Raw genomic sequence first — 13,390 nt, forward strand, 5'->3', positions numbered from 1 at the left:
TCACGAACACACACACAAGGACGAAAGCGAACAGCCGAGAAAAAAAAAAAGGAAAAGAGACAGGAACGCTTGAGAGAAGCACTGCCATAAAACGATTCTCCTACAAGTAGTTATAACTTTAAAGGAGCTAGAAAAGGTTCCGTAAAAACAAAACCATGCGCATTTAGGTTTTAACACACATACACACAAACACACACAAAAAGAAAAAAGGTAACGACTGATTGCGTTTTGTCTTGTGGCACACTAATAATCGTTTCTGGGATTCATTTTGACGCTTGAGCCTGGAATTTGCCGCTGTTTGAAAAAGAGCAGTTGTATCGCCCACCAAGCATCGCACGGCTGTCCTCAGTCAATCCTTGAGGTGACAGCTTGCGTATCTTTTCCCTCGCGGCGGCTGACGATTCGCAAATGTTTCGGATGGCAAATTCGGCCCACTCGACCATTCCAGGATTTTCCTCGTCAATGCGCGTGGCGGAAAGGATGCTGAACAGGAACGCGTCACGGCCCGCAAGGGCAAGGCTAACGTCGTTATTTTCGTATGTCAGGTTTGCGACGAGGCGCATGCACTCCGTCTTGAACCCTTCGGGAAAGAAAGACAGTTCATGGTCACGCTCCATCCCAAAAATCTTCTCCAGATAGTCTAGAATGTCATAATCAAGCATGTACTTCTGAATGCTTTTGCGCAGTGCGGCATGCGCAAGCAATATGGACGAGAGAACTTCCAGAGAGAGAAGGGACAGATGAGCGCCGCGTTCGACCCATGCTGACGAGCCTTCGTTGAAGTCCGCCACGCTGCTGTTACGCAGCGCTTCGGGAGAAGTCAATGATTGCGAGGACGCCAGGGGAGACGTAGGCGATTTTCTCTCACTTTCGCATTTTCGTCGCCTCCACTCCGCTAACGTTTGATCGTAAACCGTTTTAGCAGTGCCTAATGTCAGGTCAACCATCCGGTACAGCACGTGCGCGAGCTGCACCATTGGGTCGGGTTTAGTTTCGCCACTTTGGTGCGCTGCTTTTTCCGCGGCCTGTTCATACTGAAATTTGAACCCGAGATCTCGCAAATTATCAAAACTGGCTAAACAAATTGCCAGAATATCGTCAATCTTCGACCCTATTTTGCCTAGCTCCTCCTTATTGACGTCGGAGATTCGACCGCTTGTTGTGGATGCCATAGCTTACTTCGTAAACCTGCTCGTACACAAATTGCAATAAAACCAATGAAGCTAACAGAAAATGTAATGCATCAAATTCTTTAGCGGAGAAGTGAAGTAAAACAAATAACAATAACAGGATTTTTACCTTTAGCAAGTACAAGAGACTTTTTACGCAATGGAATGAGAATGATAGATACGTACAGGAAGCTCCGAATAAGTCGCAAGAATACCTTTCCCTTCGGTGTTGAGAAGAAGACCATACCTCAGAAGTAGAATATCACGATTGTAAGGGACAGCAACCACAACAGTAAATGTTGAGAAATGGAAAGAGAGAAAGAGGAGAGAGAGAGAGAAAAATTAATGTGGAGAAAACCAGCAAGTAGCCAAGCAGAAAAGAGGAGATTTATAAAAGTGATGTTTTGAATAAATTAATCGACGTCTGGAAAAGGAAAAACGTTCCTTTCATAGATTTCGACAATGTAATGCAATATTCATCGCTTGCCACAGCCCGTTCTCACAAGTACGCAGAATTCTTCCCGCTTCATTTGGAACGTGGCATAACACCGTAGTTTCCTACGTCTGCGTTAATAATAAATAAAAAACCTCTCGCGCAGCGTCGACAAGCGCATGGCTCAGGAACTGAACGTTTAGCTTTCTTTTCGAACCACCGATTAACATGTGAGCGCTTACAATGTGAGACCATAAAAAGGAAGAGATACTGGGGTTTTGAAGTATTGTGAGGTTTAAGGAAAAAGCGATCGCAAACTAAGTCGCTGTCAGGCAGTAATCTTTCTATCTGCTTATCGGAAACGAGACCCCACCCCGCCCGTCTTCTTACCGCTCGACGCACCAGTGACACCAGAACTATTAGAGCTGTTAACTTCCTCAAGTTTGACCCCAGATGGGTTGGCTTCCAGGAGTGCACGGCCAGGGCCATCAATGTAGTACTTCGGGTTGGGGCACGAGGGAACTTCACAATAGATGGGTGCGCAGGCAACCCATTCTCCAGCCGCGCGAAACTTGTGTCCGCACGGACACTGCCATTCTCGCTCCTCGAAGAGTTTGCTGGTCATTGCTTTGGCCTGATTCCACGCTTCCACAAATGTGGGGGGAGCTGCCTTTGACGATGTTGTAAGTGCGCTCCCAGCGCGCGAGCCGACATTGCGTCCAACAAGTGTCTTAAACTTGTCAATGAGAACCATTGATCGGCTCCTATATGGGGATCGTGTCGACTGCTGAAAAGCACGAGTTTGTTGCTTCGCAACGTCAGAATATAGTGAGTACGGTACTCTTCATTGAAAAGAGAAGAGAAGGAATTAAGAAAATCGATGAGAGTTACTGTTCAAGATAAATAATAGCAGAAAAGTCAATGTTGAACAAAACCTTGCTTCAACTTTAAAGCCTGCAATACGACAGTAAATAAAACGACAGAGAAAAAAGTTGCTGAAGGATCCATCGTTTGCAAAGTGCGACGGAATTCGAGGCCTTGAAACTTCGTTTGCCCGTAGGAAAACAAAATGTGTGTTTGGCTACTCGAGATTGACTTTCAATACTATTGCATGCTTTACTCTTCTGTATAACCGGTGCAAAACCTTTTGATGAAGTTGATTGGGCAATAAAATAAATTGCGCTGCACGTTCAGCTCTCAATGTGAAGATAATTTCCGGTTAGCACTCAACAGAACTTACACTTGTTTCGGCAGTTGAGAAAGTGCCGCAATGGATGCCTACGACGTGGATAAGAGTTAGATATTAGGGAAAAAATGTTGTTGGTTTTTCTTTTCGGCTCTTTTACCGTAGCTGGTGCCATCACGTCTCTACTTTCCTGGACCTCCTCTTGGACCATCCAGTACAAAAAAATCGTATACGCTCCTTGTTTTTCGCCATGCCTGCCTTGCGCTATTTGCACCTATTTCTCGTAAAGAAAGTTTCCGTGGAAGCTGCTCTTGCTGCTGCTTCTCTTGCAGGATCTTGGGATCGATTGCGTACGGATGACGCCTAAACGCTAGACACCTCCTCATCGTGCCAAAGACGAGCGTCCGTGGCACCCACTAAGGTTCTCAGCCTCGCTGGTTTCCGCGGATCTATAGACTTTTCAAACAAGAAGTTACGCTAGTTGAAAACGACAGCTTCTCCTATAGACCATTTTCCCGAAGACGCTCGAATACAACGTATTTGTCAAAGGACATTAATGTGCCGCGGCATCTTGGAGAGAGAGGGAGAGACAAATAAAGGAGAGAGAGAGAGAGAGAGAGAGAGAGAGAGAGTAGAGGGGAAAAGAAAAAAGCAAACAGAAACGCAATAAGCGCTCTTCTCCAGTTTCCCCACACAATTCACAAATTTGTTTGAACGACTAGAAGCCAGGTACGATTTTCTCGTTGTATCCACAAATCAAAGTGGTTGCTGTAAGACTGTAAACGACAAATAGCAAGGGATACATCGCAGACACACTCATCTATTTTTTCGACTGCAGCTAATCTGATAAATGTGACGTTTCTGTTTATTTGCGCATCGGTGAGCAGCTCCTCTAAGAAAAAAAGTCACATGAAGGCAACACACATAGAACACTCCATTTCAGTACGCAACAGACCGGAGTCACAGGAACGGCAACAAACTTGAAGTGGTTCCTGGAAAGAAACAGATACAACACGTAATCTCTTTCGCTTAATACCGGTCTAAAAACTGTGCAAGGCTCATCGGAGAAAAATCCATTCCCTGAGTACCATCCAGAATTTTCCTCCCGCTCGCGGTCCACTTGACAAGTCGCAGTGTTGGAACATAAAACACCTCAAAGGTAGACATTAGCCATCCCGTTTGCGTGTTGCGAATGTCAAGAACTTCCACGACGTGTTTCTTTTGAGTTTTGAGGGAGGTCAGAGTGTTGTACACTCGCATGCTGCTCACATCAAGAGAATCGTAGAAGAACAGTAAATGGCTAGCGTTGCCGTCTGTCACCACGTCGATTACTTTTTGAGCCGTATCGCAATGGCGGAGAGTGACACTTGCGCTTGCCGCGATGGCAAGCACCGCAATCACGAGAAGGGAAATCACCTTCTTGATTTGCCCCATTTCTGATACTTTCTTCCTTTCCTAAAGGCCCGAACAAGAAGCGCAAAGGTGAGAAGCTGACAGTCCCGGGTTACGGAAATGAGGCAACTTCCGGAGAATTGGAATTATATTGATGAACTAGTTGTGTGTAGTCAACAACAACAACATCAAAAAGAGATGGAATAACAATAAAAGAAGAACAGAAAGTGAAAGTGCTGTACGTCAAAGATTCATTGTAATCAGAGAGAGATGAGTGAACTCCCCGTCACACTAGCGTTTTACGGTATGTAAAGCTGGAAAGACACGTTCACAACCAACAAAAAGCTGGTTGTACAACACATTCATGGTGTTGATTTATTAGGTAAGAAAAGGAGCCGCTGCACGTATTAGAGGAAGAAGAACAAAAAGAACATGTAACTGCAGTGAATTTAGTGCGGCACCTAATTCTCGCATCCCCACCAAAGCAACGGAGGGAATACTTAACGGTCAGTTGAATGTTTCGCATGGAAAGATCGACAGTCATCCAGGTAGAGAAAGAACCATGGTTGATTGACAGTTGCTTTTTATTTGTGATGTGAAACCTCTCGTTGAATTTTTAGATAGACTCCTGAGTTACCGAGCCCAATTCTGAGTCGAGCAGCTGCACCTCGTGTGTCTAAGTTTCTCTTTATTAGTACAGTAGCAGATGGAAGAAAAGAAGGAGAAAAAAATCTATGCAGAGCTCAAAATCGTAGTGGCTCTTAACCGCTTTTATTTTAACGCGTCAGCACTCTCACGCAGAAAAGCTCCTGCTGCGTTTTTCGAGCAGTCATCGACAGTGTCCGCGATAAACACGCAAATAGGCATGGTGGCTTTTGACACAATTTCTCTTCCGTGATCCACTTCAAAAGTTTGTGCGTAATCGTCCAAGTGACGTATGCAAATATATTCCTCATTGACGCTGTAAGAAATAAGAGACACGTCGTCCAACGGAACTGGAACAGATGGTAGAGAATGCAATTTTATTTCTATGTCAAAGATGAGCGATGAGCCCGTCGAGAGCCACGGAAGTCGGCGGTTCACTTCTGCGGCAGTTAGCCGCGACTTGGTGTTGATTTGTCCTTCTTCTACAGTGTAGATCAGAGCGTCGCGGATGGAGCCGTTCATCTGCAAGTGAAGCACTATGTTGACATTATTGACAAAGAAAACACCTACGGTTTGCGCATCCATTTTATAGGCGAAAGAGATTACGGCGTTTGATTCCGAATCGCGGAGAACGGCTTCCCCACTACTAAACAGCAAAGACCCCACAAGACCGGTGTATGGAGTGTAGCCAGCTGCCGCACCGCAGGAAACGCAGTAATCCGTGCCCGTTGATTCTTCGTGATAAAAAGGTGCATCGAGAAACTCCTTATGACAATGGTCACATGTATAGCCATCTTTGTAATCGGGCTCCAGTTCGAGAGGGAGCCATCTATAGAATCGCAACACCATCTATAAGTCTAGTTTTTGAATCCACACATCAAAATGATAGAAACTTGAGGAATGCGGTCGCTGTGGGTGAAGCTTGCGCTTATTTCGAATATGGTGGTGAGAAGAAAAATGAGGAGAAAGACGTGACAGTAAAAGCAGTCCATTACTTCAGTTTTTGTGCTTGTTTTGCTGAAATACTTTCATTTTCCGCAGCAGTTGTGTGTCCAGCACATCATCTAAACGGTACCAGGTGCCAGTAAAGGTGAATCGTTTGACGATAAATTGTTTCCCTTTCTGAGTTACGAAAGAAAAGCATTTCGCCAACTGAATTTTCTATTTTGAGCTCTTCTCTTCTTCGTTCCAGTATTCGCACGGATGCCTTTTTTACAAATCGATGAGAGTCAGAAGGAAATCATTGTGTGTTCGTCTCTGTTGAAAATCGACGTTTCTGAGGTCAGTGTGTTGCCGAACTGATCAGGACAATCATGGCATTTTCACTCCGTTTCTGGTGCTTTTTCTGTGCGTCATCTGCGTCAGCTGGTGATGGACGATCATCCGAGGCTTTCGGAGGAGGTTGATTGGTGGCAACCCCCTCCCCGCGCCTCCGTTTTTGAAAGGCGCAGCGCCCAACCACTGGCACTGCGAGGTGCTCGTGTTCGCAGTGCCGTAGCATTCCTAGCTCAGTCGGTAGAGCGCACGGCTCTTAACCGTGTGGTCGTGGGTTCGATCCCCACGGAGTGCGCTTTTCCGACGTCTCCGAACACCGCCGCGCGCGGTGTCGAAAAAGGTTGCGCAGTCCGGGAATCGAACCCGGGCCTCCCGCGTGGCAGGCGAGAATTCTACCACTAGACCAACTGCGCGTTGAGAAAGCCGAGCTGGCGAACAAATGTAGGTTTTTCTTTTGCACTGTTTTTGGAAAAGCTCCTCCCGTTGGATTCGAACCAACGACCTGTAGGTTAACAGCCTAACGCGCTGCCGACTGCGCCAGGGAGGATTCTGCAGTTTCACCACCGTTGAAACCGTAGAGGGCGCGTGAACTACACGGCGATATTAGTGCCATCCGCCGTGAGCGGGGGCGAGCACGTGAGAGAGGTGCAAAGCTGTGTGTTGACAACTACCAGTGTGCACTCCTCCTGTGCTCGACAGTGCAGGTTCACAACCCTGGAAATCAAAGTGATGTCTAACGTTTCATCGAACGTGAAAGGAGAAGTACTGATGACCAACGAGTGGTACCGACGAAGGACACTGCAGTAAGTAGACACACTGGCGAAGGTGGGGATTCAATGAAGAGGAGCTCTATACTCCCCGAAAGCCGCAACCACCTGATGCAAACCACCATTCACTCTTTGGTTCAAACTTATTCTGCTGCTCGCCTTTCTTTATCGCCCTTATTGACCGCTCCAAGTGGAGATTCATCGTGATTCCATTTTTTCCCCTTTGTTTCGCAAAGCGAAGAGCAGAAGTTTTCCAGCTGTATCAATGATGGAAAATGGAGACTCTCTCGACTTCTGCACAAAAACAGCCTGCTCATAAATGTCGTATGTGCAGCTCGGACGCAGTCCTCTTCCACACGGATAAAACACGCGAATACTATCAGTGTCTAACGTGCCAACTCGTTTTCGTTCCGCTTGAATACGCGATCTCTGAGGAGGAGGAAAAGGCCGTGTACGATTTGCACGAGAACGTTTCTGGGGACGCCGGTTATGAAAGATTTCTCTCCAGGGCGGCCAACCCCGTCATCGAGTACTTTTCGGAAGGAAACGTAGGACACAATGATGATAAGGTGAGGAGAGGCCTCGACTTCGGATGCGGACCCTGTACCGTTCTGGCCAACATGCTATCGGCATCGCCGCACTATTTCCACGTCGACTCGTATGATTTGTTTTACTTTCCACAAAACGCACGATTTCTCGAACGCATCGGTTATTACGATTTCATTACGGCCACCGAAGTGGTGGAGCACTTAGCAGATCCACTCGCAGTTCTTCGGACGTTGTGGAGTTGCTTGCAATCCAATGGAGGCATACTTGTGATAATGACAAAAAGAGTGGACGGAACAATTGAGCGGTTTCGAAACTGGCACTACATTCGTGATCCCACTCACATCAGCTTTTTCCATGAGCATACGTTCGCGTGGCTCTCTAATGCTCTCCCTGCATGTAACGAAACTTGCGAAGTAAAGGTTGTTGGACCCGATGTTGTCATTTTGCTCAAAAAAAAAAACCAGTGAGCAATGCTAAAAGATAAAAGAGCAGAGTTGGCAGCATGTTTTGCTTTCTGTGGTCCAGCTTTTGCTTCAGGGACACTTAGCCAAGTCGAAATGCGACTATTTAGTAGTTCACATATAGCAGAGCATTACAGTCACAGTGTCAATAAAAGAATCCACAGGCCTTCGCTTGCTTAACAAAACATTGTCTTGGTTTTTTTTTCTGGGAAGCTAAAGCGCATTTCATTTGCCACAAAACAACAACAACAACAAATGGCAGCCTAGAAGAACACTAACAAAAGCAACTGCTGTGCATTATAGCCTTTTGTGAAGTGGGTTTTTTTCCCCCGACATCAACTTTGAGGAAAGCAAAGAAAATGAAGATAAGAAAGCGGAAATAATAATTGTCCGCTCACCGTTTGTTCACTGTCACTGATGAGCAATTCAAAAAGAAAATTCGTTATTATCTACGTTGGAAGGTAAAAAAGGAACGATTCAACACAATGCCGTTGAGCGTGTAGCTTTTTTGCGCTCTACTTTAAACAATCATAGCCGTTGTTTTCCGTCATGTGTGCGTTCTTTTCTTCTTTTCACTTCTCTCTTATTCTTCCTTCATCTGTTTCTCGTTCTACCTATTAACGTTGTATTCTCGTCAGAGAATACTTCAAAGAAGCTATTTTTTTTTCTACGCCTACCTTTAGCTTTTTCCCTCTTTTCTGCACTCAATCCCAACCACAAAAAAGAAAAAGAGGCGAATTTGTAAGCAACAAAAAGAACTATCAAAAGCTTTATTTTTCGCTTCGTTTTTTCGTCTTTTTGTTAGGCTAATTTTTGTTTTCTTCTAGCTTATCCAAACCGTATGTGTTTTTTCTATTATTATTTGAAGGCCTTCTTACAACATAAAACCCTTTATTTTTTCCCTTTCCTGCCTTTCAATACACACAGCTCCTGAAATAGTAGTTATTTAGTGGCCTTTTGGAGTTAAATCTAATTCAAAAGAAAGTGATTTTGTTGGCACTCTAAGTCGGAGTTTTAATTTTCATTTTCGCAACTGCACATTATGGGTATTTCTGGATTTGGAATGTCGCACGCCGAGAAGGAATGTGACTTGGTTCCATTACGTAAAGAATTCGAGAAAACCAAGGTCGTTCAAGAAAGCACGTATATCACCTTCAAAGGCTTGGAGACGCACGATGTTTACAACTGCTGCTGCCCCTTCACCATCGATGGCGTGCGCTATATGTCCGGTCGCTGCGAGCGCCGCAACGAATGGGTAAACTCTTTTGTTCGTCTGTTCCGTGAAACCGGAAAGGATGAGTTTACGCTCGTCGAGCACGCGATGCAATGGCAACTGGAGGATCCCTTCATTGTGAAGATCCAGGGTGAGGCCCTTTTCGGCGGTGTCCGCGTAACAAAAGACCACGGAAAAGTGAGTGACTACTTCTGCGACTTCTACCGCGGTGATGTGCATGACTTGCATTACTTCACCTCCGGCCCCAAGAAGATGAAGGATATCCGCCTTGTCACTCTTGCGAACGGCAAGATCGGCATTTTTTCTCATCACAAGACACCTACGACCTGCACCACCGGCTTCATCACGATCGACTCGTTAGACGATCTCTCCTCCGCTGTGATCGATGCGGCAAAGCCGATTGATCACACCCTCTTTGGTGATGCATGGGGTGGTGTTAATCAGCCCTACCTTCTGTCCACGGGCAAGATCGGTTGCATCTCGCACCACGGCTACCTCGACAAAGATGCGCAGGGCGAGACGATCAACGTGTACTGCATCACGTCCTTCGTGTACGAGCCTTCTACCAACAAGTGCTACGACTTTAAGATCATCGGCACGAAGAACTGCTTCCCTGACTACCCGGCTAAGGCGCCGAAGCTGATCGACTGCGCGTTCGTGTCGGGTATCGTGATGCGCGAAGATGGCAAATGCGATCTCTACAGCGGTATTGGCGACACACGCGAGGGCCGTATGGTGATTGATTACCCGTTTGAGGGTCACGGGAAGATAGTGGACAACCTTGACTTTTGAGTAAGACAGTGAGCATGTTGCAAGAGAAAAGCTTGTTGTTCTTGTTTATCTTTTTTTTTGTCTTATCTTTCTGATTTCAGTTTCACTTTAACAGCTTAACTGTCTCCTCCCTCACCCACATCTCTTCTTTTGATCACTTTGTCTTTTTGGTTTTTTTTTGTTCACCGCCGCCGTAATAATCATTTCAAAAAAAAACCCCACTTATGAATTTACGGAGCCGCTTACAACTCTTTTGTGGCTGTTTCTTTTTCCCCCCTTTTGACTCTGTTGGTATTTTAATGCTTTGCAAGATGAATAGGAACTCGTGCGTCAAACAGAGACGCAGTATTCGAGGAGCTTGCATCGGCATGCAAAACGGATGTAACTTCTCATCAGCTGCTAACGCGACAAAGATATGCTGTACGCACAAATTTACGTTCGCTTGACTTCTTTCTGTTAGCTTAATATGACAAAAATACACATGTCTCACAAACAAAGATCATATTACTTTCTTGCCAAGACTTTAACTGGTTCGCAAGCGGTAGCTTCAACTGACAAAGCCGCTCTCCGCCTTTTCGTTCTCGCAGTCAAGTCCGCTGTACTCGTTAGTTTTCATTTTATGCCCAGTTTTCTTTTGATATTTTCACTTTTGAGTGCTCCGTGTTGGTTTGGTTAAAGTTTTTGCTTTTCTGTACGAGAAAAAGTATCCCTGGTTGTTCGAAAATATATGAAAAGCAGTGATGCTTATCATTGAAGCACCCCTAACGAAGGCGTTTGCTGCTCATGGCCTTAACTCTTCCTTCTGGGAGGTTGTTTCATGTAACCCAATCATCTTTCTTTAATCAACATCAACTGCAGCAACAGCAAAGACTATACGGACGCTTCTATTGAGGCAGTTTATCCAGAAACAACATGTCTTTCCTTTGGCTTTGTCGACTTTGAGCTGCTATTCGTTAATGTGCGCCAATGCTGATGCTCCTTGCGGGTTGAAATCTTTTTTTTCTTTCTCCTTTTCACATGCACTAGATGCGGTTTGTTGCTCAACAGCTTTAACATGAGCTTGAGAGTTGACGATCTGTATCTTTTCTCTTCCTTTTCATCGATGATCTTCTACTGGTCTGTAAATTCCTGTCACATCTTCTTTTCCTTTTTTTTATATGTACAAAAACTAATTTGCCGATAGTTTTCATTTTTTTTTTGAATTCAGCTATTGTTGTCTACGGGTATGCACCATACTCATTATCACAAATAGAAAGGAAGATACGAGAACACACTGGAAAATACAATCATGGGACTACTCAACACAAAACCGTGCTCACTCATCCCCGCGAAAGAAGAGTTTGAGCGGGAGAAGAAAATTTATAGCAGTAGGTTGCTCAAATTTGACGGCGTTAACGGATACGACGTGTACAACTGCTCCATTCCTTTCACTTACGAGGGAAAAACGTACATCTTTGGCCGCGTAGAAAAGAAGGACGAATGGGTTCACTCAAACAGTATTCTCTTTGAGAGAATTGGCGAAGACCATTATACCAAGGTTATGTCTTCGCTCACCTACAACTTGGAGGACCCCTTTGTGGTGAAGATTCACGGAGAGATGGTTTTTGGCGGGACGCACGTCACTAAAAATGGCGGGAAGGTCGCCGATTACCGCTGCGAGTTTTACAAGGGTACTCCGATGAACTTGAAGTACTTTTCGTCTGGACCGTCGAAGATGAAGGATATCCGCCTTGTCGAACTGGCGGATGGCAAAGTAGGCGTCTTTACACACTTCCGCACCGAGGGCTCCTGCCTCACTGGCTTTGCCACCATTGACAAAGTGGAGGACTTGACGGTGGAGGTCATCAACTCAGCGAAGCTGATCAACCATCGTCTATTTGGCGACGCATGGGGAGGCCCGAACCAGGTCTACCGTCTGTCTTCTGGCATGCTCGGCTGCATCTCTCACCACGGGTACTTGTTGGACCAAATGAAAGAAACGCAGCTTCGCATTTATGCATGCACCTCCTTCGTTTTTGATCCTGTCACGCACGATGTACACAGTTTCAAGATTATAGGCACCAAGAGCTGTTTCCCGCCGTGCGAGCCGAAGCTGCCGCGGTTGGCTGATTGCGCGTTTGTGTCGGGCATCGTCATGCGCGACGATGGTAAATGCGACCTCTACAGCGGTATCGGTGATGTTGCGGAAGGTGTCGTCACCATTGACTACCCATTTGAAGGATACGGTACTATTGTCGATGACGTCGCGTTTTAAAATAAACGAAGTGTGTGAGAAAGAGAAAGCGAGAGAGAGAGAGAGAGGCGGTGAAACGGAATCACCGCTCCTCTGTGCGACAACACCTTTTTTTTTTGCCGCCGGAGCCACTGAGCACATTTTATTCAAATGTGGAGTTGAGTTTTTATTCTGTGGACGAAGCATAGTTGCAATACACAACAAGGAGATTCTTTCGATGACTAGCTCAGGGTTTCGTACAAAGTACATGTTGCAGTACCAGACTATAGTTTTCCTCTTTCTTTTTTCTTTGTCTGTTTTTCCTTTTACTTGAGTAACGTCTGCATCAAAAACGGGAAAAATATAAAATAAAGTAACCAGGCGTTATGTCTTTGTTGCTGTGAGCTCAGCTGGGAAAACGGTTTTCTTCCTTTTTCGTTAAACGAACACATATAATTATTTACGCATGTATCTTTTTTTGTTTCTCTTTTTCAAATCGTGCTCTGAGCAAAGAAACCGGAACAGAGTATCAGCATGCCGTTTCCTTTTTTTTTCATCTCCATTCGCGTCTTATTTTGCATTACAGGTTCCCGACGTTCAGGTTTCTTTGCTTGGCACTGCTTCCATTTACCCATGGCTCGTCGCGGAGTCTCTCTCTCTCTCGTTTTCGTGTTTTATCTTCTACCTTCTTTGTTCACTCGTGAAGTGGTCCTGTAAAAAAAAAAAAAAACATGCTTCGTTTCTTTTTTGGTTGTCACTCGCACGTGAATTGGCGCGAGTGTCAATAAAGTTAGCACTCATGGTACACTCTAGCACCCAGGCACTATTCCAGGCGAAACTTTTTCCTTGGTCTCAAAAGACTAAGCCTTCCTTCTTTTTTACGGAATTTCATGCGTCATCAAGAGGGCTCCCCGCTTACTAATATTAGCAGCTGTACTTCCAAACACTGAAAGATCGTTCGATGAGTAGTCCAATGAAACAAGAAAACGCTACTTTACGCAGGCGTACATTTTTATTTTCTGCTGAGTTACTTGCCGTCGTTATCTTGTAAAGGCGTTGTCCAGCGTGACCCTCTCGGTGCTTTGTCCCCGGTCACCAGTACCTTCTTTCTTGCCGCGAAGAAAAAAGAAGCATTTTTTTGTGAGCCTGCGAGGGGAATGGAAGGGACGGAAAAAATGAGTTGAATGTGATTGGCAGCGGAGAGATTGGCGGATCTCGGTCATTTAGGGTAATGCTCTAAACTATCTTCTCCTTTTCTATTACCTCCTGAATCCTGGTTCTTCCGTATTCTGGTTT

At 45.3% G+C, this 13,390-nt stretch overlaps 8 protein-coding genes and 3 non-coding genes across 15 annotated transcripts; 4 read left to right on the forward strand and 7 right to left on the reverse strand.

Moving 5' to 3' along the window:
- Window positions 1–263: 263 nt before the first annotated feature.
- ABB37_08205 (hypothetical protein) lies at window positions 264–1,172 on the reverse strand (the record flags this gene model as incomplete). The annotated part of the gene is made up of 1 exon (XM_015807119.1): window positions 264–1,172. The coding sequence occupies one exon, from the start codon at window positions 1,170–1,172 to the stop codon at window positions 264–266; it is 909 nt and encodes a 302-aa protein (XP_015654514.1).
- A 782-nt stretch (window positions 1,173–1,954) lies between these two features.
- Window positions 1,955–2,445, reverse strand: ABB37_08206 (hypothetical protein; the record flags this gene model as incomplete). Of its 2 annotated transcripts, none has more annotated exons than XM_015807121.1 (1): window positions 1,955–2,445. In XM_015807121.1, exon 1 carries the CDS (start codon window positions 2,354–2,356, stop codon window positions 1,955–1,957), a length of 402 nt encoding a protein of 133 aa, XP_015654516.1. In that variant the 5' UTR covers window positions 2,357–2,445. The 2 variants fall into 2 exon arrangements, with proteins under 2 accessions (XP_015654516.1, XP_015654515.1); XM_015807120.1 differs by having other exon boundaries at window positions 1,955–2,411.
- Window positions 2,446–2,760: 315 nt separating this feature from the next.
- Window positions 2,761–3,359, reverse strand: ABB37_08207 (hypothetical protein). The gene has a single exon (XM_015807122.1). It carries the CDS (start codon window positions 3,172–3,174, stop codon window positions 2,971–2,973), a length of 204 nt encoding a protein of 67 aa, XP_015654517.1. The 5' UTR covers window positions 3,175–3,359; the 3' UTR covers window positions 2,761–2,970.
- Window positions 3,360–3,817: 458 nt separating this feature from the next.
- ABB37_08208 (LP7 protein) lies at window positions 3,818–4,579 on the reverse strand (the record flags this gene model as incomplete). 3 transcript variants are annotated; one of them, XM_015807125.1, is made up of 1 exon in its annotated part: window positions 3,818–4,579. In XM_015807125.1, the coding sequence occupies exon 1, from the start codon at window positions 4,220–4,222 to the stop codon at window positions 3,818–3,820; it is 405 nt and encodes a 134-aa protein (XP_015654520.1). In that variant the 5' UTR covers window positions 4,223–4,579. The 3 variants fall into 3 exon arrangements, with proteins under 3 accessions (XP_015654520.1, XP_015654519.1, XP_015654518.1); XM_015807124.1 differs by having other exon boundaries at window positions 3,818–4,340; XM_015807123.1 differs by having other exon boundaries at window positions 3,818–4,310.
- Window positions 4,580–4,951: 372 nt separating this feature from the next.
- On the reverse strand, window positions 4,952–5,753 carry ABB37_08209 (hypothetical protein; the record flags this gene model as incomplete). Of its 2 annotated transcripts, none has more annotated exons than XM_015807127.1 (1): window positions 4,952–5,753. In XM_015807127.1, the coding sequence occupies exon 1, from the start codon at window positions 5,672–5,674 to the stop codon at window positions 4,952–4,954; it is 723 nt and encodes a 240-aa protein (XP_015654522.1). In that variant the 5' UTR covers window positions 5,675–5,753. The 2 variants fall into 2 exon arrangements, with proteins under 2 accessions (XP_015654522.1, XP_015654521.1); XM_015807126.1 differs by having other exon boundaries at window positions 4,952–5,747.
- Window positions 5,754–6,322: 569 nt separating this feature from the next.
- ABB37_08214 lies at window positions 6,323–6,395 on the forward strand. Its single transcript has one exon. It is a non-coding gene; the product is annotated as a tRNA-Lys (tRNA).
- A 47-nt stretch (window positions 6,396–6,442) lies between these two features.
- Window positions 6,443–6,513, reverse strand: ABB37_08215. The gene has a single exon. It is a non-coding gene; the product is annotated as a tRNA-Gly (tRNA).
- A 61-nt stretch (window positions 6,514–6,574) lies between these two features.
- Window positions 6,575–6,647, reverse strand: ABB37_08213. Its single transcript has one exon. It is a non-coding gene; the product is annotated as a tRNA-Asn (tRNA).
- Window positions 6,648–7,056: 409 nt separating this feature from the next.
- ABB37_08210 (hypothetical protein) lies at window positions 7,057–7,883 on the forward strand (the record flags this gene model as incomplete). The annotated part of the gene is made up of 1 exon (XM_015807128.1): window positions 7,057–7,883. Exon 1 carries the CDS (start codon window positions 7,143–7,145, stop codon window positions 7,881–7,883), a length of 741 nt encoding a protein of 246 aa, XP_015654523.1. The 5' UTR covers window positions 7,057–7,142.
- Window positions 7,884–8,513: 630 nt separating this feature from the next.
- Window positions 8,514–9,903, forward strand: ABB37_08211 (hypothetical protein; the record flags this gene model as incomplete). Its single annotated transcript, XM_015807129.1, has 1 exon — window positions 8,514–9,903. The coding sequence occupies exon 1, from the start codon at window positions 8,920–8,922 to the stop codon at window positions 9,901–9,903; it is 984 nt and encodes a 327-aa protein (XP_015654524.1). The 5' UTR covers window positions 8,514–8,919.
- Window positions 9,904–11,063: 1,160 nt separating this feature from the next.
- On the forward strand, window positions 11,064–12,136 carry ABB37_08212 (hypothetical protein; the record flags this gene model as incomplete). Its single annotated transcript, XM_015807130.1, has 1 exon — window positions 11,064–12,136. The coding sequence occupies exon 1, from the start codon at window positions 11,171–11,173 to the stop codon at window positions 12,134–12,136; it is 966 nt and encodes a 321-aa protein (XP_015654525.1). The 5' UTR covers window positions 11,064–11,170.
- Between the last annotated feature and the right edge of the window lie 1,254 nt (window positions 12,137–13,390).

The sequence above is a fragment of the Leptomonas pyrrhocoris genome (assembly GCF_001293395.1).
Source record: "Leptomonas pyrrhocoris isolate H10 chromosome Unknown, whole genome shotgun sequence".
Taxonomy (NCBI): domain Eukaryota; phylum Euglenozoa; class Kinetoplastea; order Trypanosomatida; family Trypanosomatidae; genus Leptomonas; species Leptomonas pyrrhocoris.